The following is a 27,584-nucleotide window of genomic DNA, read 5'->3' as shown; positions in this document are numbered from 1 at the left end:
TTCAAACGTATTCCACTGGTATGGTCTGTAACCAGACGTGAAAGAGTCACCATTACTCTGTCTAAATTAAATACCACTACTCTGGTACAAAGGTTATACCACAAGACTCCAGACATTTTGACTTCCAATCCATGTTGGAGGATAATGTGCTGCCTTTAAGGAGGTGGCTATTAACACAACACACAGTGCAGGGGATTTCCAGAAACAAAAATGGACTGTATTAGAAAGTCTAAAACTTAAACATGAAATCCATACACTTTGAAATAACTGAATTGGAGTAGGACCTATTGAGATGATTGAGATTCTGGACTCTATAACCAGAGCTGGTTTCAAGGCATACTAGCACTTAGTTGTGTGCAGGTTCTTTCAGAACTTGGAATCAGTTGCCGGAACAAATAAAAGCACACTACTTTAAGGAGACCAGGATGGTATCCATTGGGGCCTTGCTAAATCTTGTTGTTCTAACTGATATATTAATGTGTGGGCTTGGAGGGGGCAGCTTAGACTGGCAACTGCAATGGTGAGGTTAACTGGTGGGCTGGCAGATGCTCAGTATGCACCAGGATGGAATGACCCGTCAATGTTGACAGCTGTACCGATAGCACTGTAAACCGGGAAGGAGCCAGTACTAAATGAAGAAATAACAGGTTTGGCAAGTCAACAAAGTATCCAGCTGTTATTGATCTGATGGGTCAGAGAAGTGGGAATCTGATATCCACCTTCCCAGAGAACAGGCATTTAATGGAAATTATGAAGGCAAGATGTTAGGAGGTGACGCAAAGCTGGTAGGGCTGTCACTGTCTTCACAACACACCAAAAGAGCCTGGAGCCAGTGACAACACCAGGGATGACATCTGCTGTACAGAATGGGTAAGATTACCCACATTTTTTTCTACTGCTATAAGGGGTCTAATTTCCAAACTCAGTATTCTTCGCCATCGCAGTAACCTTCTATACCAAGCAGAAGCTGGGCTTAGCACAGGGGATGAAGAGTAGTCGGGAGCCCCACAGGTTTTGTCAGGCTAGGGCTGCCACAAAGGCCATCCAAAGATGAAGGTATGCTGTATTCCATAGGACTGACACTGGATTCCCTAATCACATCAAATGAAGGAGACATGCTTGAACTTTTAGTATAAAGAATCATCATCACTACACCCACAAAAAGAGACTTGAATAATACAATGTTGTAAAAAGAAGTTTGGGACCTCTCTGTTCAGAGAAGAAGTCGGAATGAACTGACGATCCTATTTTGTTTCTTAAACAGGCGCAGCTTCAGGCCGAAATAGACTTATACACCTGATTGTCAGGAGCCCCTTACCAGAACCTTGATAACTGGAAGGAAACAGTGAATTATAAATCACTGAGAAAATGGCTGTGCGAACCTGTGCTTCAGCCCTCCCAATGGAATTTGGGAGAAAGGGGGTGATCAATGGACAGGGTGGCTCAAAGCCAGAAAAGGTGAAGTACTATGTTCAATTTCCAAGACCCTGTCCCACTCTTATTACTCTACTCGCAAATTTTGGAATCCAACATCTTTTATAGCACACTTTGTTCCTATGCTGCATGCTGAAGGTCGCTCGTATGAACTACAGTAAAGACAGCGTAGGCGCACATTGCTTACCAACCCGAGAACACAGAGGTTATGGCGGTCAACTACTGCTAATGGGACGGTGAGGAACCCACCAATGACACTTGGCAGATTTCATGTTACCTGGCATGCACACTCTATTAAACAACCATAGCATCAGTTTCTGGCTCTGCCACTACATGGCACAGTACCACCTGGTTCAGAATGTAAGACAGTGAGGACATAGGGACAAACAATTCAATGCAAGAAAACTTATGTTTTGAACATTATTGCAAGCTTTACTATTTCCAGAATACAGAAAAAGAAATATTTTAAAGGAAAAAATTACCTCACGTTCCTGCTCTCTAGCTGAGCAAGATTCACTGTCACCCTCTGTATCCGTTTCAGAGTCGTCTCCAACACAATCAAACTGACATTCCTCTTGCGGTTGATCTGGAACGTATTCACTACCACTTAGGTCTGAGCTGTTTGAGAAGCCTTCTGTGGCAAGTGTACTGATAAAAGGACAATTTACTGAATTTAGATTGGTAAATGTTCTCTCAGGGCTATCTGTGATTGTAATACCCAACCAGGGGCACTCAGATCTTTTTTCTTGATATATTTGGTCCGAGAATTCTTTAGTGACTGCGGGAGACAGTTGTGTCCGACAGGAATTTTCAGTACAGGCATTCTCTGTGCTGTAAATATCACTCCAGAACCCTTTTGCTAGGTGTTCAGCCACTTCTCGCTCCACATTGCTACGACCAGTGGTAAAACCGCTGCTTCCTTCTGTAGTGCATGAATCAAACTTTTGACAAAAGTTAGGGCTCGGATTAGCTCCAGAACATTCCTGTTGAACATCTGTGCTTGCTAAAACAGACCCATTAAGTATAGGTGTAGGAATGCTGCTTTCCACTTCACTTATAGTTAAACCATTGTATTGCCTATATGAACATGAAAAAGGCACTGGTATAAGTTCATGAGGATCCACTGAGGGTTGTGATGAGAAAGGAGATTGATCTGCTGTCTCGAGAGAGCATTCGACACCCTGAGACACAGGTCTTACTGTTGGCTCAGACTCCTCTTCAATCACACAGCCTTCCATTTTAATTGGACATTCTTCACATTTTGGAGTTATGGTTACTTTATTTGCATTTCCCTGAGCATTTTGCAAACTTGCATTGCCGTAGGATTTACCTTGAGGAGAGGATTCAGCAGATATACGCTGAAAGGTTGGCAAACATACTGGGAATTGGACACAGTCCTCCTTAATACCTTGCTGACATTTCTTGTACTTTGGACAAAGTAAGGAGAATTTTTCACTCTCAAAGGAGATATTTGGGCATTGTGGCACAGAACTTTCCTGGCTAAAGGGAGGTGTTTCAATGTGGTCTTCAAATTTGCGAAGTTTTGAGCACGGAACTTGCATGTGCTCATTTTCCAAAGACTCTTTCACTGTCTCGTCAATTTTGGGGCCTGCCGGATCATCAAGGAAGACGCCTAGGTCCACCTTCTTAGATAAGGGTTTGCAACACTTCTTTCCTGAAAACTCCTGGTTCACTTTGTTGCCCACAAATTTTAATTTGAGAAACTGGAAGCATGATGCCTCTATGTTATGAATTCCCAGTAACTCTGCACATTTGGAGACTTCGGATACATTATCCTTGCTGAGAAGCAATTTAGCAGTGTAGACAAACTGAAGCAAGGGAACAAAGCCTTTCACAGTCACCTGTACAAAAACAGAAAAAAATATGAACTTCGTGGTAGGCAAACTATCAAAAAGAATAGCATTCTACTTATTTGTATTTATATTAAAATGTTATTGACAACAAATGCAGGGTACAAGAAGTCATCCAATACATCTTTCAAGTTGAGAAAAATGGACAAACTACCCACTGTAACACAAATACAAGAAGATCATTGAAGCAATACCTAGAAAAAAGTCCTCGGAACTTCAATACACCAGACAAATGTTACTGACCTGGTACCATTACAAATGTGGAATCAATCCCACAGTGGTACTGATGCTGAAAATTGGGTTTAAAGAAAATTTTCCTATTCTAATTTCGTAAAGAAGTTTCAGACCCTAAAGGCAACAATTGGCCTTTAGCATTGGTATTAACAAACATTCACAAAGGACTGCCTGAATCACACAGGATCTGAAGATGAATGACACTGTAAACCTTTGACGCTCTAGTTAAAGGTGTGCAATATTAAAATGTATAGATCCACTGTAGTGCAATCTGTTTTTTTACGTTACCAGCATTTGCATGCTGTGCTTCGAGTAAAGGCACCCAATACAATAATGTAAGTAAGGAAAGGGTGGGGCCACTCGGCCCCCACGAACGAATGGATGGGCCCAGCCTCCCCCCTCCTCCTCCTGTACCCCCGGTGATGGGGCGTGCCCACCCCAGGGCGGGTCGCGCCCTGATGACGCGACCTGGGGGCGCCCCATCTCCGATTGGTCCTGGCCCCCCAGCGTTGACCCGGAAGCGGTGTAATTCTTCCGGGTCAAGGGGGAGGGGCCTAGTAAGTTAAAAGGCCTGGGGAGCGTGGGAGGCGCCCTCTTTGCACCCGCGCTCCCCAGGCCTTGCTCCTCGCCTACGTCCGGGGGCGTAGTAATTTTTATTTTTGTGTTTTAGGTGAAGCGCCACCGTGGGACAGGGTGAGGTTGTCGGCTTTTGACCGCGGGACGACGAGTGCTGTGACGCGGAGCCCAGCTGGTGGAGCGGGGAACTTCTTCCGAGCAGGAGCGGTAGGAGCGTGCACGGCGTGCCTGCTGGTGCTGAGTTGGCTTGCACGGCACGGGAGGATCGATTGTGCCCCTGTTGAGGTCCGATGTGGTAGAGGACCTTGCGTGCATGCTTTTATTTAATGTGCCGCATTACACTGCGTAATTTGCCATTTCTTGCAGTATAATTTGCTGAACCCTGCCACATAATAAGCAGCGTGAGAGGAGGTTTGTCAGCAGGAGGCTGGGCCGGTGATTTTAGCTACGGGCAGACGTGTGAGAGACGGCAGTCAGCAGCAGCCATTCAAGTGCACAGGGCTGTCTTCCTAGACTGAGCAGTTCCTTCGTAGCTAGGCAGGGAGGGTTTGCGCTGCTTTCCCGGCTCCGCTCACGCTCGGTGTGTTAGCTAGACACAAGTGGCCTGATAAGTCTAAACAGGCGAAGCAGGGTCGGCCTGGGGCAGCAACTGGATGGGAGACCCAATAGTGCTTTCCTTTAATTTGTGTCATATTATAATATAAACAGTGTGTTTGCTGTAGGGACACAACTTCACATCAGGATTTGGGTATTTTGTGTAATTTGAAGCCTTTATCGAGTCAAGGGGACTGTTGCAGTATTAAGCAGTGGGAGGCTGAAATTATCGCAATTCTTTTGGGCACAAGTTCGCATCAGTGTTGGGGCACTTCGTGTGTGTCTAGGCCTTGTTAGATCTGGGTCAGGGGGACTGTTGCAATTTAGAGCAGTTTGGCGCGAAATTTGCCGCAACATCACAATTTAAATATTTTGAGGCATTTGTGTTGGGAGCTCATTGACAAGAGGGGTCACTGTCTTCTAAGCCAGGTTTGCCTTTAACTTTCCTCTCATCGTAGGTCTGCATTTTGGGGTACAGCGGACTCGACTGTCGGGACAACACACGGTGGACGGCGAGAACCGAGGACACAGGCAGGCCTGCATTTCACTGCTTCTGGCGGGCCGCCGGGCTAGAGTACGCTCACCCAGGCTAGCTGGTGTGTTGCGGTCACAGTTGCGTGGTGCTTACGGCCAGCCTGTGAGCCTCCAACGTTGTACAGGTACAAGGCACATAGTGCCCATAAGTGACATATTGTGCAGTATAGGTTGTAATCCACTGTGAGAGTATGTCTGGTAAGCGGGGGGCAAGGGGTTCCCGCATGGAGCTTATGTTTCAGACCATGATGTGCAGAATGTCAGTGATGGACAGGAAATTGAGGAAAGTGGATCGGTTGGGGAAGACCGTGGCGGAGATGGGCGAGAGGCTTGAGGCTCAGGCTGGGCCATCAGGAAGACCCAAGCGGGTGGTAGTGCCCCCTAAACCAAGGGGGGAATTAGACGCTTTACCTAAACGAGTGACGGCCAAGAGGACTTATAGTCGCCATCCTAAGCCACGTGGGGGTGGCGGATCCCCTGGGACAGTCCCTGATCTGGTACCAACTTCACCGGAGGCCCCCCGCACCAACTTTTCCACTGATAGGTGTACCCAGGGACCTAGCCCCGCCAGTGGTCCCACCAGTGATCCCGGTGGTACCATTGCCATCCACGACAGCACCCCTACCGGTCAGTGAACCCCCGGGGGCTGGTCAGGTACCCCCAGAATTGGCAGCGCAAATAGAGGCAGTACTCCCCTGGTTGGGTATTGGGGGGGTTTTACCCTCATCAACGGATCCCTCAGCGGAGGAGCAAAGACCATGTTGGCTAGGGGTGATGGTGGAATGCCAAGTGCACCAATTTCTCCCCTGACAGGTTCTGCCAGCGATGTGGGGAGAGACAAGACCTTAGAACCTACGCGAGTCACTGAGAGTGGTAAGGAGGTTGCTTTGCCGGTATTGGGCGAAGGCGCTATACCCTCCCGGGGGGAGAACCTGGCGCAACATGTGTCACAAGCAGTGAAAGAACTGATTTGGGCGGACAAATATGTGAATATATTCTCGATGTTGATTGATAACAGGGAGGTGGAGTATGCTAGGTCAGAAAAGATTTTATGTTGCCTAGCGAATGGTGGTCTCAGTTGTCTAAATTCAGGGTGGAGGAGACACTGATTAATTGGATCAGAGCCTTTTCTGTATTTACGGCTGTTACCGCTGAACGTTCACCCAACCTGCAGGCAGAGATGGTGTGTTATCAAAGTAGAATTGCAATGTTCAGCGAGAAGCATGGTGAGACCGGATGGAAGGAATATGACATTTCTTTCTGGAAATCTAGGGAGTTTAACCGCTTGTTAGCCTGGGATAAGGTAGACTCCATTTCCTGACATGGTCAGTTTTTAGGTGGTCAGTCCACAGGGGTTGCCACAAGTTGGAACAAGGGATATTCGCCCAAGCCCCAACAGCCCTTTCGGCCAGTGCAGGGGGGGATGAGTTCAATAAGGCCAGAGGCAGTGGAGGTGGAAAGGGCGTGTGTTGGGATTTTAACAGGCGCACATGCACCAGGGCAGGGGCACCTGCAAATTCAGACATGCCTGCTACATATGCGGCCACTCATCCCACCCAGAGACAGCATGCCGTTCAAGGGGTAGTACTTCAGGCAACAGGGTGAAGAGGAAACTAGTAGGGGAGGCCTACAGGTCGCACACTCACCCATCGATGTCCTGGCTATGATCCCTTGGCTGAACAGGTACCCAGATCATGCCTCCACAAGGATGCTGCAAGAAGGTTTCACACATGGTTTTCGGATTCCAGCGGGGGGATACACCGGGACACCAGAGTGTAGGAACCAGTTGTCTGTTAGACACAACCCTGGGGTGGTGGCGTCCAAAATCTTGAAGGAGCTACGTCTAGGTAGGGTAGCGGGTCCTTTCACTGAGATCCCAGTACCTGACTTTGTTTGCTCACCCCTGGGGGTGGTCCAGAAGAAAGAAAAGGGCGAATTCAGACTTATACACACCCTCTCAGCACCTAGGGGAGCATCTTTGAATCATGCAATCGACGAGGGCATCTGCAGCGTCAAGTATGCGTTCTTTGACCAGGCGGTAGAGATGTTGAGAGTTCTGGGTCCCGGCGCACTGATGGCAAAGTCAGATATTGAATCAGCTTTCCGATTACTGCCAGTACATCCTTTGGGCCAACACCTCCTGGGTTTTTCCTTTGAGGACAAATACTATATGGATATGTGCATGCCCATGGGTTGCTCAGTGTCATGTGCATATTTTGAGACGTTCAGTTCATTCCTAGAATGGGTGATGAGCAGGCAACAGGGCATCAGCATGTAATGCATTACCTGGACGACTTCCTTTTGCTGCGGGCAGCGGGCTCTCGGGAGTGTGCGTGGGCATTGCAGGAATTTTGCGTGCTTATGCGGGCTTTTGGGGTCCTGCTGGCGCCAGGAAAAACAGTGGGTCCGTCTACATGTTTGGAATTCTTAGGCATCGAACTGGACTCTGTGGAGGGTTGTTTCAGGTTACCCAAGGAAAAGATTGTTAAATTCAGGACAGCCTTGCAGCAATGTTTAGCGAAAGAGAAGGTCACATTGCAACAGTTGCAACAGACCGTTGGTCAACTGAATTTTGCATTAAGAGTGATACCTATGGCACGCCCATTTTCCTGCTCAATCGCCCAGGCCATGAAGGGCCTGCGGGACAAGCATCATCACACCAGGCTGTCAGTTGAGGTGCGCCAGGACATGCGAATATGGATGGCATTCCTGGAGGATTTCAATGGCAGAGTGGTGTGGTGCGGCCCCCCCACCGCGTCGGCGGAATTAGGTCTATGGACCGATGCTGCTGGCAGTGTGGGGTTCGGTGCCATACTGGGCAACAAATGGGTGGCAGAAAGATGGCCGGAGTGGTGGGAAGAAGGCGGTCTGACAGCAAACATTGGTTTTCTCGAGCCCTTCCCCATATGGGTCGCATTAACGGTCTGGCCTGAGCAGTTGTCCAACCAATCAGTGATATTCTGGTCTGACAACATGACTGTAGTTGAATGCATCAACCAACAGGCAGCGCGGTTTAAGTTTATACTCCGCCTCATAAAAAGAAATTGTGTTAAGATTCTTGAAATTGAATGTGCAATTTAAGGCCAGACATGTGCCAGGGGTCTTGAATAACGCGGCTGATGCCCTTTCTCGCTTTAAGATGCAGCTATTCAGGGAACACTTACCTGCGGCATGAACGCACTGCACGGAGAGGGGCGCTCTGTGGCGACAGCTAGCTGACACAAAGCGGCCGTCTCTTTCTTTGCACAGTTGAAAGGTGTCAGGGACCCCACAAACAGTTTTTTGGTGCGGAAATCATTAAAGGGGTGGCGACGCCTACAGGCAAGTCCCGCTGATTACAGACGGCCAATAGGTTTGGAACGGTTGTCCCGGGTGTTGGATGCTTTATCTGACACATGTAGCTCCCCAGGGGAAGTACTCTTATTTAGAGCTGCATTTGCTTTGGCCTTCTAAGGGGCCTTGCGGGTAAGTGAACTGGTGGCCAACGACAAACTGGACAGGTTGGGTGGGCTGCAGCGGGAGGACCTCACATTAAGGAGTGATTCTATCTGGTTAACGATAAGGAAATGAAAAACTGATCAGGAGGCCAGGGGTGATAGCTTGGTACTACACCGGGCACCGAATAACCCGTGCTGCCCGGTGGCACATGTGGAGGCATACCTCAGGCAGCCGGTGGCCGGGGCAATGGGGTCATTGTTAATGCACAGGGATGGTACCTCATTGACCAGGTTTCAGTTCCAAAGAGTTTTAGCAATGGCAATCGCCAAGGCGGGTCTTGATCCCAAGGAGTTTGGGACACATTCTTTCCGAATAGGTGCGGCCACGGAGGCAACAGCAAGAGGTTTGCATGCCACCAGTGTAAAGAGGATTGGGAGATGGTCTTCCAAGGCTTATAAGCACTATGTGCGGCTGTACATGTTATAAGTTCGGTCAAACCAACCTGACACCTGCCTTGTCTGTTTCCTTTCAGTTTCTGGGACCTGTGACACAAGGCGGAAAGTGTTACCTCAACGAATACAATCAACAGCAACGTGGCAACCTCAAGACGACAGGAAGAGGACGCATGTAGTATGGGTTGTTGGTCACTCTTATGTAAGACGCGCTAAGCCAATTTTATTTGCAGGTGATTGTGTACCAAGGGCAGAGAGCAGGGGTTGTCAGGTCTCATTTCATGGTAGGGGGGGGCTCTGCCTAAATCAACTGAGGGGATTCATTTCAGACTTGCTTGACAGACACACCCGCCGCCCTCAATTGTCATCTTGCATCTTGGGGGGAATGACTTAGTGACACTGGGCAGAAGGGTCCTACTAGAAGAAATTATCGCGGCGGCGGGTTGGCTGGCAAGGGTGCTACCGGGTTGCACCATAGTGTGTTCTCAGTTAATACCTAGGCTGCAGTAGAGAGGGGCGGAGTCAGTTAGGGTGTTGAATCACTCGGTAATGAGAGTCAACAACAAGATTGAGAGACTGTTCAGGACACCACACTTACAGAGAATTCCGCATGGGTGCATTTGAGGGGATCACTTTTAATTACAGGATGGGGTCCATTTGACTGAGGCAGGCCATCACTTATTCACAAGGAACATACTGGCATGGTTAGAGGGTTTCGCGAGGTAGGTATGACCTTTCAGTGTAGGAGGTTGGGGGGGGTCAGATAGTCGGTCAACTATGCTGGCCTGTGTCGGTAAGGTCATGATCGGTGAGCAGCAATTTAAGGTCCTTAGGGGGCAGCACCATTCTCGAATGGGGTCGCCCAGGAGGAGGGGCCAATGGTCTCTCCTAGAACTTCAGGGCAGGATATACGCTTGGTCAGAAGGCTGCCGGGGAGGGAGTAATGCTTTCCTTGGGCTGATAGCCACCCAGCACATACACTATGACGTCATAAAGTGGCGCGAGTGAAAGGACCCTCATCTTTTGGTTTAATGGAGTTCACGGAGCGTACGGGGTAACCAGGAGAGGTACGTACTCTCCCGGTAACCGGGCCCTGTTGCGCATGCGCACTCATACGTGAGGGCGTAGCTGGTAATTAGGATCTGACACCTGTCAACGACCTTGCCGTAGGCCCAAAATTGTTAGGATGCAAAATTCATACGTAGGATGTTAGATTCGGTTAGGAACACTCTGTATTAGACATTTGTTAAGGTTAGCCCTTCATACCTGTCTACGTTGATGTAATCTGATGTCAGAATTTTGCATATTAATGATTGTGTAAATAATGTTTATTTTTACAATTTTAATTTGTTGTCATATTTTAATAAATACGGCCGGGGGGTCCCGAGACCCCCCGCCTTCCAAAGAAACTCTTCGCCTGCCTAAATTACTAAATGTATTGTTGTGGTGGTTGTGTGGGAGGGGGTGGTCGGTAGTCCCAGACCATAAGGAAAGGGGGGGCCGCTCGGCCCCCACGAACGTATGGATGGGCCCGGCCCGCCCCTCCTCCTGTACCCCCGGTGATGGGGTGTGCCCAACCCAGGGCGGGTCGCCCCGTGATGACGCGACCTGGGGGCGCCCCATCACCGATTGGTCCTGGCCCCCCAGCGTTGACCCGGAAGTGGTGTAATGCTTTCGGGTCAAGGGGGAGGGGCCTAGTAAGTTAAAAGGCCTGGGGAGCGTGGGAGGCACCCTCTTTGCACCAGCGCTCCCCAGGCCTTGCTCCTCGCCTCCGTATGGGGGCGTAATTATTTTCCCACCCACCATCCCTTAAAACAGCAGTTGCAGTTGGACGTTTGTTGCTATTATCCTGGTTTGGTACTTGCACTGTAAATATGTGTAAATGTTTTCCGTAGGCCTTTTTTCCCTCCTGGTACAGGTAATATTGGTTAATATGTACATTTTGATATGTTTTTAAGTGTCATATCTTGTTTTCTCCTTAGGCCTTTTTTCCCTTTCACAGGAGTCTTATTGTCGTATTTATGTAACCCTTGGTCAGGCGGTAAGGTCATGATCGGTGAGCAGCAATTTAAGGTCCTTAGGGGGCGGCACCATTCTCGAATGGGGTCGCCAAGGGGGAGGAGCCAATGGTCTCTCCTAGAACTTCAGGGGCAGGATATCCGCTTGGTCGGAAGGCTGCGGGGGAGGGAGTAACGCTTTCCTTGGGCTGATAGCCACCCCGCACATACACTATGACGTCATAAAGTGGCGCGAGTGAAAGGGCCCTCCTCTTTTGGTTTAATGGAGTTCACGGAGCGTACGGGGTAACCAGGAGAGGTACGTACTCTCACGGTAACCGGGCCCTGTTGCGCATTCGCACTCATACGTGAGGGCGTAGCTGGTAATAAGGATCTGACACCGGTCAACGACTTTGCCGTAGGCCCAAAATTGTAAGGATGCAAAATTCATACGTAGGATGTTAGATTCGGTTAGGAACACGCTGTATTAGACATTTGTTAAGGTTAGCCCTTCATACCGGTCTACGTTGATGTAATCTAATGTCAGAATTTTGCATATTAATGATTGTGTAAATAATGTTTATTTTAACAATTTTAATTTGTTTTCATATTTTAATAAATACGGCCGGGGGGTCCCGAGACCCCCCTCCTTTCAAAGAAACTCTTCGCCTGCCTAAGTTACTAAATGTATTGTTGTGGTGGTTGTGTGGCGGGGAGGGGGTGGTCGGTAGTCCCAGACCATATAACCAATCGAAAGTTAAGGTGGTCTGTTGTATTGAGTGGTCAGAGACGAACCGTCAGCCTAATGTACAATGGTGTTTATTAGATAATGGGATAACCAGAACGTGTCAGACTCTGGCAGAGATCTTTGTTGTACATATTGTGTACTCATATGCATGTGATGAAAACCATACTGTTCATTTTCTTCTGCTGAGGTGCATGGCTGTCTATTTGCTCTGCTTCTGAAGGCTGTTTGAGAGGCACCGTTAGCCCATTATATGGTTTTGCTGGTGCAGCGGTGAGAGTTGTGGGCATGCTATGCTTGGGCTACCTTCTGATGAGTCATTTTGTTGCATAGATTTGTGGGAAGATATGGGTTAGGTGTTCGATGACAACACCTCGGCAGCTTCTTGGCGTTGGTGCCGTTTCGTGTACCAATACTTTGTATTTCAATTAGAAATGTACAGGCCAAATCAAAATGTATGTTCTGTTAGGTGACTGAAGTCTTAGTTTAAATACATCACTAACGTTCTTCGTGATTCAAGCAAATACAAAAGATACCACCTAAATTCTCCAACGACGTATCTTCTGCAGCAGCAGCCTGCCTTTTATCCATGCGGATGGCATGCCAGAATGAGGATAGAGGGTTATTGGGACCAATATAATAAGGAAGAATAAGACCACTTTTACTATACAGACTGGCAGTCTTTTCCTTGTCCATATTCGTTTTGTTTTGTACTGTGGTACGTGCCTCTGGAAGGCTGCTTACCCGAATGAAGATGGAAACAAGCATTGGCATTAAAAATAGGTTTTGCCTTTGCAAGATCTATTGGCTTTACAAAATTAGTTTGCACAGCGAGCTGCTGTGCAACATGGCTTAAAGAAAAAAAAAGGGTTTAAAGCTGTGCAGCGTTGACTGCGTCATAGTGCTCCCCCCCACCCCTTTAAGCCATATTGCACAGCAGCCCACGCTGCTGTGCAACCTATTGTTCTTTTTTTTTAAAAACAGCAGAGTGATTGGGAGGGTGAAAAGCAACCCTTTCACTGTAACTAAAAGTGACATTATTGTATAAATACAGTGAGTTAAAGAAGCACAGATACGAAAAAACATGCAGTAGCAAGAAGTGCCCCAGCAAAGAAAGCAGCGGATGAAGTCTCCAAAAGGAAGAGGTACTTGGTCCATGCTCCAGAGAAAACACACACAAAGGGAGACAGGAAACCAACAGGAAATTGCAGGCAGTAACCAATATAAATCAAGGAAATTAGAGTGACAAGAAGGCCAACAAATAGTAAGTAAGGCTCTTTTAAGAATGTTTTTTTTAACAAGAGATTTCACAAGCACAGCGCAAGTGCTGTGGAGGCAAAATCTATAAAGGTTGACGGTTAGAGGTCTCTGAGTTAGATAGGCATTAGTGTCTGTATGCTACATGAAACAGGGACCTTTTCACTGGTATTTGGTGCTTCATTTTAAAAGGTTTAGAATGGATATGCTGTGGGTGGGGAACGGGAAGGTATAAGTGGGGTGGGGGAGGCGATGGTATAAGTGGGAGGTGGGGGGAATCCTTAGCCAAAGCATCTCGTTTTCTAGACAGATTGTTAGACCTGGTATCCTTGGCGTGGTTTCCCCCTATCTTTTTGCCTCTACCTCCTGTATTTTTGATGCTGTGCTGGATTTCGTTTTTGCTGACTTAGATGCTTTGGGCACTTTGCCACTGCTGTTCAGTGTCAAAGTGCAAGTGCCCCCTGTGTAAATTGTTATTGTGATTGGTTATCCATGATTGGCATATTTGTGTCACCAAGAAGTCCATAGTAAAGTGCACGGAGTGTGCCAGGGCTGGTGATAACAAATGCTACTAGTGGGCCTGCAGCACTGATTGTGCCACCCACATGAGTAGCCCTAAAATGGTGGCTCTGGCCTGCCACCACAGTGTCTGTGTGCAGTCTGTGAACTGCCATGTCCTCCTGGTCAGTGTCCCCACTGGCCTGGCCGATCCCTTCCCTTTCTGTACAGATTGGTCACCCCTATGGAAGGCCCAAGGTACCGCCTTGGGCAGGGTGCAGTGTATGTGAAAGGTAGAGCATGTACTAGTGCAGGTGACATGCTCTGGTAGTGAATTACAGCCATTTTCAGTGTTTTAACTATTGTGAGGCTATCTTGCCCCATAGGCTATCATGGCGAATGCTGGCTACAGTGGCTACCAGCATATCTTCCCATAGGAGCAAGATAGGACATAAAAGTCTGGTATCCCTGAACTCAGAATTTAATAACATATCTTTTAGGAAAGGTTGTTTTTAAATCCTGTGTTTGAGAACAGCACTTTTTTAGAAAGTTGCTGTTCTCATGTCTGACCTTTCTGTGTGCCTTGGCCTGTTTGTGAATTGACTGTCTGGTTTGAGAGTGACGGAGGCTGGGAGCCCCCAGGAGGCTGGCTGAGTCAGCCCTAGGCTGAATGACTTCATCTGCATCTTGAGTGGTGGGAGGGGATAGCACCTGGGCCTGAATAGGGCTGTGTCTGCCTCCCACAATGCTGGCTCCACCTCCTGCTGGGGGGCTGATGACCCTGCCACTCTCCCTGAAAGGAAAGGAGAGGCCAGGAAAACAAAGTGCTCAAGGAACACCCAGAACTGGTTCAGACCAGGCTCAGAGCCCTCCTGCACAAAGGGATCAAAGACTATTAGGGGTATAAGTACAGGACCCCTGGCTACAGAAAATTAGATCATCCTGGAATCAAGAAGGAACCTCTGCCAAGGAGAAAGCTGAAACTGAAGAAGGAAGACTGTCCTGCTGTTGCTCTACTGGACTGACCTGCTGTTGCTTTGCTGCCAAGGAGAGGGGAAGGACTTTGCTTTGTGTTGTGTCCCCTTGCTTGAAGGAATCTCCAAGGGCCTGAGAAGAGCTGGCTCCCTGTTACGACGTCCCAGGAACAAAAGGACTTCACCCCCAGCTTCCCTGAACTCTGCTGAGAGAGTTCTGCCCTTCCTAGAGTGATTGGGCCAGTTGTGGTGCCTCTGGAAGTTGTACCTGTGTTGGGAAGCTGGAAACCAAGATTTTAAAGACTTTCTGCAAGGTTTATCGCATCGCTCGCTTGCGGAGCGCATCCCCGTCAGTGCGAGGAAATTCCCGCCGCTACGAAGGCCGAGATCGTCGCAGTGCCTGTTGCCGCTGCCAGAGTTGTCGCATCCTTCGTTTGCAGGACGCACCAGTCCGGTGCGGGAAGATTACCATCGCTGCGAGTATCGTCGCAGAGCCTGTCGTCACTGGTGAGATCGTCGCACCGCTTGCTTGCGGACCGCATCTCGTCGCTGCGAACATCGTCACAGAGCCATCGCATCGAGGAGCTGTGAGAGGAAGATCGCGGCTGGACCGCGCATCGTCGCCGCGGAGATCGTCGCAGCCCCAAAATTCATCGCATCGTGCCTTTGCGAGCTTTTTCACTACGGAACCTCCGCACCAGAATCCATACAAGGTATCGCATCCCTCCCCGTACAGACCGGAGTCACCGCAACACGCCCGGCTCATCGAGCGGGGTTGTCGCAATGCCTCACCAAGGTCTCAGGAGTGACGCATTGCTTGTTTTCCACTGCACCAGCTTCTGTTTTGGAACTTTGTCACATTTAAAGGTACTGTTGGCTGAACGTGATGCAACTGTGAACTTTTCATGCAACTGTGGATTATTTTATCGCAACTTTAAGAACTCTTTTGCAACCATATTCTTGAACTGTGTATGTTGGATTTGTCGTTTTGGTCTTGTGTAATTTAGATTAAATACCTTTATTTTTCTAAACTGTTGTGGAGTCAGTTTGTGGTGTTTTCACTGTGTTACTGTGAGTGTTGGTGCAAATACTTTACACATTGCCTTTGATAAGCCTTGACTGCTCGTGCCAAGCTACCAAGGGGGTGGGCAGGGGTTATCTCAGGAGGTTTTCTCCTTACCGTGACAAGCAGCAAGGGTCCCTATTTGGACAGTGGTACCTACCTCTGCCAACTAGAGACCCACAGTTCTAACAGAGAGTATCTCTCGGGAGGCCGACCTTATGGGTGAGGAGCTCTTGCGTATTCTCTCCACGTTTAACAATATTGTTCTACAATAGCAAACAACCACTGCCAAAGCCAAGAGATATGGCTCTGTAAAATGAAATTGCATCTTTACTGGCTGCCATTTTTGTATGGATGGCTGTTGGGATTGATAAGTGAGTGGGTATCACAATAAGTCAACGTCTGTTTGAGAGGATAGATAATTGAGAAAACTAAGGAATAAAGAGAGGTGAGTGCGCCATGGATAAATTAATGGGTGGCTGAATGGGATAATTGGGAGAGCAATTGGGTGTATGGACAAATAAGCGAATACATGGAGAAGGGGCTGCATGAATAGATACATTCAGGTCTTAATGAATGACCAAATACATGCATTGAGGAATGAATGAGTGATGACAAAGTACATGGATAGATTAATGGGGAGGAACATGGCGGCAGCGAGCTAGCTGCCGCGGTACTCTGCTCTGAACCCTATCAGAGCGTCATGCCGTGAGAGCTACGAGAAACTAGAAGCAGGCGTGAATGTTCTGAAGAAAACCCCGATGTTCAGTTTTTGAATCACAAGATCATTTTGAAGCTTTTTAAGCTTTCTTTTAAAGCTTTCTTTCTTGATCCTGGTGTACGAACGTCGCTGTATTGCGGTCTTTCCTCCGTGTCTATGTGCTTCCAGAGGGGCGAGCTTCAGTCAGGTCCGGAGGCTCCTGCTGTTCCCGGCGTTCCAACGCACCCGCCGCTACCACCACCGACGGGTCTGAGGCCGTGGCATCGGGCCGCCCTGGAGCTCCGTTGAGGGAGACGCTTGCGGTGTCTCCGGAGTGACCCTCGTTTAAGCGTGGTCGTGAGGCGCGGTGAGTCGCTTGAAGAAGCCGAAGCAGAGACCTTAACAGCGGCCATAATAAAAGAGGTGAAGGGGAAGCCGGTAGGGGGGGGACAGCGGAGTGTGAGCCGGTCCCGTCTCCTGCAGTGGTGGTATCAAACCTAGGATTAGGTGCGGTGCGGAGGGTGCACTATAAGAGTCGCCACACGAGCTACCACTCAAAGAGAGCTTAGCCTAAATTCAACTGATTCCCCCTTCAACGTGCAACCTTCTCCATCTGTTCCTGCTACCAGGGCACCACTGTCGACAACAAGTCAGGGGGCACGGTGTAAAGACAAAGGCAGGGGGGGCAAATTCTGCAAAAGGAAAGAAGGAAGGAGGGGCGGACTGCTGAGTCGGCTGTACAGGTTCTTTCAAGGCTGGATTCTGGGGTAGCGATTCAGGGCAGCGCCGAAGGGGGTCGGGAGCTGATTAAAGCACCTTCTAAGACGCCTTCCAAGACCTCATCATATTTGTCTACTGAGGTGAAAGCCAAGCGCACAAAAAGGACTAACAAGTCAGCTAATTTAGCCAAGTCTGTCCTTGATTCCAGCTCAAGGATAACGCCTTCTCTGCGCTCTTATTTCAAAGTCATCCCCCAGGTGTTAGACTTGGTTCAAAGTTACCCTCCTCAAGTGTGCGGTCTCCCTGCTCTACCAACAACTCATGCGATTCCGGCTCAATCTGATCTTTTGGGCTTTGCCTACCCTCTAACGCCACCAGCTCTTGCGTCACTCTCTCGATCAGTTTCTCTATCTGGCTGCACACCCACTGTTGCTTTAGCTCTGCCATCAATTGCAAACATGGAGGAGGTTTGTAAGGAACTTCTACCTGGGGTGGGAGACGCATCCAACAACTCCTCTATAAAAGACAACTCTGCCTTGTCTGCAATTCCACTGACAAAACGCCAATTAAATCAAATGTCAATGTTAATGTCAGTGTCCCCCTGGCAGCGGTACCATCAGTGCCCAGTATCGAGCTGAGAAGTGAGGCAGCAAACTCCAACACTCCAAGTAGTTCTGTCGCAATAGGAGGTTGCAGTAGCTTTGATGGGCATAGCAACGATATATGCCATAAAGAAGGTGCGGATCTAGAGCCAGATGGCCTGGGATGTCAAAGCCAGGAGGAGCACCTGAATCTAAATATCTCACAGCAAATTGTTTCCAATACATCTCCTAGTTAGTTAGATAGTATCAGCGCCACCTCCTCAATCCCTTCAGCCACCACCGCAAGCATGCCTCTAAATTTTCCAGTCTCCTCCTTACAGCTTATGTTTTCCACCTTATCGGCCGATATTAAACGGGGCTTTGAAGAGTCAGCGTTAATTCAGAGAGAGATTAGAACTTATTGTGAGTCCTTAGACAGTAAGATTGACGGTCTTTTCTCAAGAACTGGAGTGTTGGAAGAGACAGTCGCGGGGATGTCTGTTCATCTGGATAATGCTATACAGGAAATCGTGAAATTAAAAAAAGAGGACATTGCTCTGGCAGAAAGGATGGAGATCTTGGAAAACAACGGAAGGCGCAGCAATATAAGAATTTTGAATATGCCAGAAGGTAGCGAAGGATCAGACATCAAGCGTTACATCATCTCGCTTCTAAAGCAGTCTCTCAATTTGGATCAATCTGAAGAGGAACTAGCAAATGACATTCAGTGGATACATGGGGACCCCTTCAGGCGTAACCCACAAAGGACAAAGCCAAGAAAGATCCTAGTGAATTTTCACACATATTCGTTAAAAGACCACATTCTTAACCTAGCCCTCAAGCAAAAATCCCTATCGGGAGCAGGTTTTACTTTTCAGATAAGATCTGACTTATCGAGGGTTACCCTGGAAAAACAGTGTGAACTGGGTAGGAGAATGGAGGCTTTCAGGAAGTTAGGTGCAACAGTGCAGTTGGGCTTCCCCGCAGCTCTGAAAATAATGTTCAACAATAAAATGTTTAACATCCGTTCAGTTCAGGCGCCGGACGAGCTACTGATGTCCTTTGGTGGGGCCGAGGGGGGGGGCCGGCTGAGAGTGTGGGTTTCTAAGGTAGGAGATTAGGGTTGTACAACTCCTTGACTCTCCTTTTGTTTCCCCGTCCTTTCCTTCCTTTTCTTTTTTCTTTCTCTTTTGCGTGACACATGGTGACAAGGTCAGAGGTATGGAAAAAATAAAAAAAATAAAAATAAATAAAAGGGGGGAGACACGTAAAAAAAAAAAAAAGAAAAAAATTAATTAAAAAAGGAAGAAATTAATAGACGAAAGTTAGGTTGCACCTCCGCAATTAAAACTGGTTTTGGATAAGCGGAGGGAATACAGTAGGATAAGTATAAAGGAACAATGATCTAGTTCTCAACTTTATAGTTAAAGGCGATCTGTAGGGGCTCGGTATGGGTAAGGGGTACCACCAACCAGACATGTTCCGGCTGGATAGTACAAGGGTTCCTCATGGGAGGGGGGTGGGGGTCACTGGGGTGAAGGGGATTGGGTAAAAAAGCAAAAAATGTTCCTCATTTCCGGTTTGGTTGTTGATACATTTTTTAACATGGTATGGGCAAGGATCACACTACTGGTAATAGCTAAGGGCTATATGCCTTCTTTACATAGATATAGAGGATGTGGTACTATATATGAGTAATCTCAGGATCCTCTCCTGGAATGTTAATGGGCTGCGCAGCAAACCTAGAGCAAAAAGGATCTTACAATATTTGCGGGATTCTGAGGCGCAGGTCATTATACTCCAGGAGACACATTTAGTTGAGGCTGAGTTACTTGATTTGGTTAAAAAGAACAGATGGATAGATCTTTCAGTATCTACCTCCCAATCAATTAATATAAGGGGTGTGACTATTCTTTTTAAAAAAACGATCACCACAAGATTAATCATGCAGAAGGTAGATTCGGAAGGTAGGTGGGCAATCACCACTGTGGATATAGGTGCTTCACGTCTAACTATAGCTGGTTATTATGGGCCCAATCGGGATGATCCCTCAGCTTTAGAATCCCTATTCTCTCAACTTTTGCACTTCTCAGAACCTATCATAATAGCAGGGGATTTTAACATCGTGCTCGACCACTCTCTAGATAAGACTCCATCTAGTCGCAACAAATATTGTCCAAATCTAGAGCTTTCTTACTCAAATGCATGCACCAATACGGCTTCATAGACATCTGGAGGGTAAGGGCAGGACAGCAACCTGGCTTCTCGTTTCGGAATTTTAAATATCACCACCAATCCAGGATAGATTTTTTTCTAATAAGCCGCATTTTGGTCGATACTGTCAAAAATGTCGCACCTGTCGGACCATTCTTCAGTATCTTTAGATCTTGTCGGTGTTATTCAATCGGCTAGGTTATGGTCTTTAGACCGGTCCCTCCTTTCATCATTAGACGATGTCTTATACATCAAATCAGAAGCACGGGAATTTTTGCGAATTAATATCGGCTCTGCAGGCTCTAGTACTGTTTGGGATGCCTTTAAGTGTTCCCTGCGAGGAGTCATTAAGAATAAGGCCGTATTTCGCAGGAGGCAGTACACGCAAGAAGTTGCATCTATTGACAACGCAAGCTGATCTAGATGCTTGTAGTAATGTTCCCAACCACACTTTATTGGCCAAGCAGGAGAAACTGCTGGAACTTAAAGAGCAATTGGCTTCTGTTCTAAAACAGCGCATCCTTCAGAAATGGGAAGCGATCAAACTAGCCCATTTCGAATTTGGAGAAGGGGCAGGCAAACTGTTGGCCTGGAAGTCCAGAACCAATCAGGCGCGCAATCACATTGATTCTATTACAACTAGTGCAGGGACCGTATCATCTGACGTAGCAATCAGATTGGCCTTTAAAGAATTCTTCCAGAATATATACCAGGAGGACAAGAACATCTCCCCTGAAAGCATAGGTGAGTGGCTGAATGGTATGTCATTACCATCGCTATCCCTAGAACAAAGCGCCTCTCTAAATAAGCCGATTACAGAAGAAGAGGTGGTGATGGCGATACAAGGTAGCAAGGGGGGTAAGGCTGCAGGTCCTGACGGCTTGCCAGCCGAGATCTATAAGAACCTTGTGGGAGAAATAGCTCCCTTCCTTGCTGTACTTTTCAATCAAATATTGCAGGAGGGGGTACTCCCCCAATATCCTGGAACAACGCATCTATTACGCTGATTCTGAAACCAGGTAAGGCTGCTACCGATTGCGGTTCACACCGCCCCATATCAATCCTTAACGCAGACTATAAAATCTTTGCGTCGCTCCTGGCTAAGAGGCTGGGTCAGGTTGCTCCTGCAATTTTACATCCCAACCAGAAGGGCTTTGTGAAGGGTCGCCAGCTCTTCGAATTAACTTACGATCTTATAGGAGCAATAGATATGGCGACCATGACCTCAATCCCACTGGCTATCCTCACGTTGGATGCCACCAAGGCCTTCAACAGGGTCAATTGGTTGTACCTGTCGGGGGCCTTGGCTAAATTCGGGGTGGGTGAGGCTTTTCGTAGAGCGGTGGAGCACCTGTACCATAGGCCGACCGCATCTGTCCTGGTTAATGGAGGTCTGTTCGAACCCTTTGTTGTTACAAGAGGAACACGGCAGGGCTGCCCTCTATCCCCGCTGCTTTTCGATCTCTATATAGAGCCGTTTGCTCAAAAAATACGTGAGGATAACACCATCAAGCCTTTTAAGTATAAAGAATGGGAAAAGAGGGTGTCCCTGTATGCGGACGATGTCATGATTATGACGTCAGAGATCAGTACCGCGTTTCCTGCAGCTATTAGGTTAGCCTTGGAATTTGGGAAAATCTCAGGGTATGAGGTAAACGCCTCAAAGTCTGAAATAATGATCTGGAATAGCGATGAAACAGGATTTAACGAGCAACTAAGCACAAATTTGAGATATCTTGGATTAAGAATTGTTAAAGATATTAATCTGATCGCTTCCACCAATTTTGCTATAGTTGCTAAAGAGTGCCGGAAGTTAATAGAGTCCTGGGGACATCTTCCCCTGACTGTTCTGGGTCGTGCAAATTTGGTGAAAATGTCCATTCTACCTAAGTTGTCCTTTTTATTTAATACCATTCCACTTTATTTTGATACATCTATGATGGCGAAGCTACAGGGGGACATCACTTCATTTATTTGGAATAATAAAAACGTAAGGATTGCTTGGAAGAAAATAAGGCGTCGTAGGGAGAAAGGTGGTCTGGCAGGCCCAGACCTTCAGATATATGCGTGGGCATTTCAACTGTCACACGCACGAATGCTGCTAAAAATGCCAACAGATCAGGGTATAGGGACGATGTTCTCGGCCTTATTGGATGGTGAAGGAGTTGGGCAGTCGGGTTTCCTGTTTAAGTTTGGCGACCCCAAATTTTTTAAGAAGGTTGAACTGAAGGTGCTGCAGGGCCTAGCAAGAACGTGGTCTAATCTCCGGTCTTCTATAAAACTGGGGTACTATTCTAACAGATCTCCCATATGGGATCTCCCCGCTGCTCCAGGTTGGGTGAGTGATATACTAGCAATTCCACTAAAAGATGCCGGAATATCAACATGGGGTGATTTGTTTGTGGAAGGGAATTTGCTTCCATGGGAATATTTAGTGAGCAAAGTGGGCCCCAACCTTTCAAGACTTAAATATTTGCAAATATCAAGTTGGGCTCAAGCCCTTTCCGCTAAAACCCCCCGTCGTAACAACTTGCCTCTAGGGGGAGGCAGTCAATTGGAATCTCTTTTGCTGGAGAAACCATCTGTAACAAAAGAAGTTTCTTTATGGTACAATTCAATCCTGGAAGAGATTGATGGGGAATTTCAGCTCCCCAAGCTATTGTGGGGTTCCTTGATGCCTAGCCTGAACTTGAACGACCTGTGGCTAACGTCTTGTAATGTTTTGTGGGATCTAGTTAAACCAGCCTGGTTCGGTGGCCTGTGCCCGGTGTGGACTAGTTGCGGCCTCGGACGCACACATGTTCTTTGATTGTCCCCACTTGACATCTTTTTGGGATTCAATCAGCAATAAACTTACATCTTCCCTGGGCTTTACAGTGGTTATGGACCTTCGCCTCGTAATCTTCGGTGTAGTGGATCAGAATCGAAGCCCAGCCAAGAACCTTTAGTTCTATTCCATCCTGGTGGCTCGCAGAGAAATCTGTAAGCGATGGAAGGAGGCCTCCTCTCCATCCCTACATGACTGGTGTGTATCAATCCTCCAAATATCGAAACTGGATCTCGCCAGGGCTGGGAAACCAGATAAGAGAGCTTTCTGGCATTTACTTGACTGGTCCCACTAGTTGCACTGGGGTGGATGTGATCCCAACTGTTTTCTAGACTGCTCTCCCTGCCAGATTCTGCTGCTTAATCAGACACTCACTCAGCTATTCATCTTTCATACACCAGACTACTCATCTATAGATGAACTTAGCCATGCACCCATCCAACAATCCATGAACTCATACATTCACATTGACTCATTCTCTCCTTCACTGACATAATCACACACAGAAACTCACCAATCAGTCAGGATTCTCTTTCACATATAAAAAAAGCTACACCTACTGGTTCAAATAAACATATTTCTGAACGATACAGTAACTCAATGAAAGTTCAAATGCACTGCAACAGCTACAGACTGTATCGTACAGTCCACTTCTGCTTTGACCTTTCATAAAGATACATAGAAAACCTATGTCAGTCATACAGCATTGTCAGAGAAACAGCAAATGTGCTGCTATCTCACACTGACAGACATATACACACATGAGTAAACAAACACCGTTCTAAAAGTTAAAATCCGACATCAGTTTGTAAGCTGGAGATCAGATGTTGCAAACCAGGCAGGAATATCTCGCCCTTCATCCTAATGCATAAAATATTTCTTTTATGTGTTTTGGGCTGCACTCACATGCTACCCAACTGATTGCGGTGCAAGTACCACTGACTTTGGTGATAGACCAAACTATAGTTATGCACCAAGAACAGATTCACTGTGTGGACCATGCGGATGAGTCTAGTTTTCCCTCCCACTACATCCATCCCACATTCTGGCTTTGAATCTATATTTTTTTATGGTCTGGCTTGACAGCGCAGCTGTCGATGGATAATTATGTGTGCACCACTAGAAAGGGGCGTTGAATCTGTCCACACACTGGGAGTCAGAAGTAGATGCTTTGACTGGGCAGAAGTTGTGTGCTTCCACAAAAAAGTGCTTGCCCTCCACACAACTGTGATCATTTGGTTCTTTTATCCAGTTGCTTGATCTTAAATGTTCTGGGGCACACATATGACATCGTAATGCAGTAAATGTGTCTTAGATACCTAGATAATTCATGGTGTTTTTCTCTGGTACCAGCACAGGTGGTAGTAGGACAGTCATTACCCATCAACCGACACGGAAGTTTAAGTCTGGCTTCACATTGCAACTGTCACCTTTTAACCCACATCAATATTATTCTACAGTTATTTGCTAACACACAAATACATATCCATTCCTATGCTATTTACTTGTAATGTTTTGCATTACAAAACAACATTCCTTTAAAGCCAGCCTTATTGGCTTTACCAATATCTGCTTATCATTTTGTCTATATATATATATATATATATATATATATATATATATATATATATATATATATATATATATATATATATATATATATATATATATATATATATATAGAGAGAGAGACATCATTTGAGGGAATAAGTAGGTGGATTTATGGATCACTTTTAGCCTTGCCTAATCTCCAAAGGCAGACAGCAGTGGTCAACAGGTGCTAGTTCTTTTTCTTAAAAGGGCTGCCACCAGTGGCAGCTGAAAGAAATTCCTTGTTACAGACTGAAGTGCACATATCTCTAACAGACACCAAATAATACATCAGCAGAGAAAGTCTGACAGTCTTTCACTTAAAAATTAAACCATAGGCTCTAGTTTTGGTGGCCACCCTTTGTGCCTGCAGAAGTGGCCATGGGCCAATCAACTTATGCATCTGGTGACTTCTATCTTCAAACAATATCTGGCTGTTCACCAGCAGCAGGAGGCATCATGGCATCACATAAAACTCCTGTATTTGTGTCTTCAAGCTCCAGCGAAAATAATTCACTGTGCATCCCAACAATCCCAGCATCAACCATCAAGATATCCCTCTCTTTCATCCCACTCCGACAGCACACAGCATACTCTAGATGGAGTTACCTCAGGATACACCACCCAGGGCTATCCCATATACGGCACTGCACTAGGATAGGCCTCCCTACACCAACACCTTCTGCCACACCAGGGCCAAATAAACATTGGCAAAGCCAAGTGGTCTCCTCTTTTAGAACAACTCATATCGCTACTAGCTTTGCCAATGCATGTTTGAGTCACGTAAAGTAAATTCCAAAATGACAGCCTATGCATCTAGATGCAGTTGCATGCCTGCACTTCCAGCCATACAGAAATGCTTTTTTTATATGATAAAAAACATCCAAGATGGACACCTATATGTAAGCACAGATGATTGGGTGGCTATCTTGTGGTGGCTTTTATCCTAAAGAAAAACATTTCAAGAAGGTTGCCTGTGCATGTGCGCACATGCATACTGATACACGGGTGAACGTTTTGGAATTTTAATTTTAATTTACTATTCTATGACGGTCAACGCTGACTGCTGAGCAGTAAATAAAAAATTACGTTTGCACTGGATGACACTCAAACTAAAAGAAGTGGTCCAGTAGCAGTGAGCGGCTTCCAAGCACCTATAAAACCTTTGTAAACACGTTTTTTGTAAAAAAAAAAAAAAAAAAAGAAGCAGGAAGGGTGGGAGAGCAATGGAGGAGGGGGTAGGTGGGGTCATAAGTAGGAAAAGAACAGTACGCTAGAGTGCGAGAACAGCTATGGCTCCCATGGAGTGCTAAAACGAAAATGAACAAGCACTGGCAAAGACAACAGGTCTTGCCTTTGCGACTGATCAGCTTTGCCAATGGATTTGAAACATCGTCAGTGCTGTGCAGCATGGCTCTAGTTAAAAATAAAAGCCTTTGGTGTGGCGGCTGCATCCTTTCATTGAAGTATGCACAACACGTGTGCACCTACTAGATGACAAGGGTGCTTTTTATTTTCTCTTTAGTTACTGCTGAGTTGAATCAGTAGCTAACAGTGAGTGGAGAGAGGAACAGAAGCAAAGGGGGGAATGGGTTGGTAAAGATGGAAGCACCACTGGGAAGGGTGTGGGATGCAGAAGAATCACAAAATATGGTGCAGGAGAGGGTGCCAAAACGATATTAAATGCGAAAGAAAGTGATGGCTGGGGGAAGCAAAACAAAGGGTGAGGATGGGCAGAAAGGAACAACAAGGAGGGAAGATGGTGTGGAAGGAGATGCAGAGAAGCAATGGGGAAAAGAACGCAGGTGAGAGCAGCAGGGAGCAAAGCAGGGAGAAGTAGCCACGTGACAGAGAGCACTACGAAGTGCATGGGGAGGGATGTACAAAAAGGCGACAGCTCGAAAACGCACACACTCTCATGGAGTGCTTAACACAAAAAAGTAGTGCTTGAAGAGTGATTGAAGCAGAGATGCCAGCCAATCAAAGCAAGGGTAAAGAGGCAATGGTACATGGGATGGACAAACCCCAAGATTGACAAGCTGGGACACAAACACGAAACATACAAGTGAGATAGATTGACAGGAAAGCTAAACAATGGTTAGCAATGGGCAGGCTCCAAGCCCCTCTTTGTTCTTAGTAAGCCACAATAGGTATCGTAACAGACAGCGCAGCCGCGGTCTAGTACGATTGACCTAAAAAGTAGCTTTATCAGGTCGTCAGGAGTGGAAGGATACAACTCATCCAGTCACAAATTATGCAAAACAGAAATGTTCCAGCAGAGGGACAAACACAAGGACAAGAAGGATAACAAGAACAGAACAAAGAGCAGGCAAATGAGAGTCATGAGCAATGGACTGACCCAAAGCCCATCATATGCAAATTGTATTGTTCACTATAGGTCTTCGGGCCGTTAGTGAAAAATATCCCATAGTGCATCAATGAACAAATAACTCTAAGTGCATATAGCCAATGCAAACACCATGGGAAATGCATTTCACATATAAATGCCTGTGGCACCACTTAATCTAACCTTCAGTGCATCCATTTAACACATCATGGTGTATATATTCAGCAAGTAACACTGCATCTATTCCTTAGTGCACCCATCCAACAAATACACCATATTAAACATAATAACAAGCATTTGCAATGCAATAGGTCTCGCATTAGGAAAGTTTGAGCTAGTGGTATTGTAAATGGCAAAGTTTTTATTTATGTGTTGTTTTTGAAAATAGCGAAATTAATAGCTTTTTCATTTACAATGCCAATAGTTATAACTTTCGCAAATGTGATACCTATAGCATTTGTAATGAAATATGTTTTGTATTTACATGACTTAGATGTATCGCTATTACAAATAATAATGGCGTTTAATTTTTTTAAATAACTAATACTTAAATAAAAGTTATTGTAATTTATAATGGCAATAGCTTAAACTTTTCTAAAGAACTTTTGTGAACCAAGACCCACATTCACGCTTACTAAAACAGTGACAACCCCCCCCCCCAAAAAAATTAATAAAGAAAAGAGCAACCGGACACAAGATCGGGCAGTGGTTAGAGAGGTGCCAACACAAGCAAGAGACAATAGTCTGTCAGAAGCTTAAATATGGTCACTTTATTTTAAAACATTGCTTGACGTTTATTTATACTTTTAAGTGTATTTTGAGAACCAAATAAGGAGGAGAAAGGTTGAGGGGACAAGGGGGACCACAGTCAGGTGGGCAATTATAGTTAATGACCCAGAACCGAGGAGGAGGGTTTGTGAGGTAGGTAGACAAGAAGG

At 46.5% G+C, this 27,584-nt stretch overlaps 1 protein-coding gene across 2 annotated transcripts in view; it reads right to left on the bottom strand.

Moving 5' to 3' along the window:
- Positions 1-27,584, bottom strand: part of BACH1 (BTB domain and CNC homolog 1) — a 222,566-nt gene that overhangs the window by 47,493 nt on the left and 147,489 nt on the right. For both annotated transcript variants that reach the window (XM_078658391.1, XM_078658390.1), the window contains exon 3: positions 1,917-3,296. In XM_078658391.1, the coding sequence (XP_078514517.1) occupies positions 1,917-3,296 (1,380 nt within the window). The remainder of the gene's footprint in view (positions 1-1,916; positions 3,297-27,584) is intronic.

This window comes from Lissotriton helveticus, chromosome 8 (assembly GCF_964261635.1).
Source record: "Lissotriton helveticus chromosome 8, aLisHel1.1, whole genome shotgun sequence".
NCBI classification, from domain to species: Eukaryota; Metazoa; Chordata; class Amphibia; order Caudata; family Salamandridae; genus Lissotriton; species Lissotriton helveticus.
Note: the sequence above shows the minus strand (reverse complement) of the source record. Positions and strands in the feature narration are given on the sequence as shown.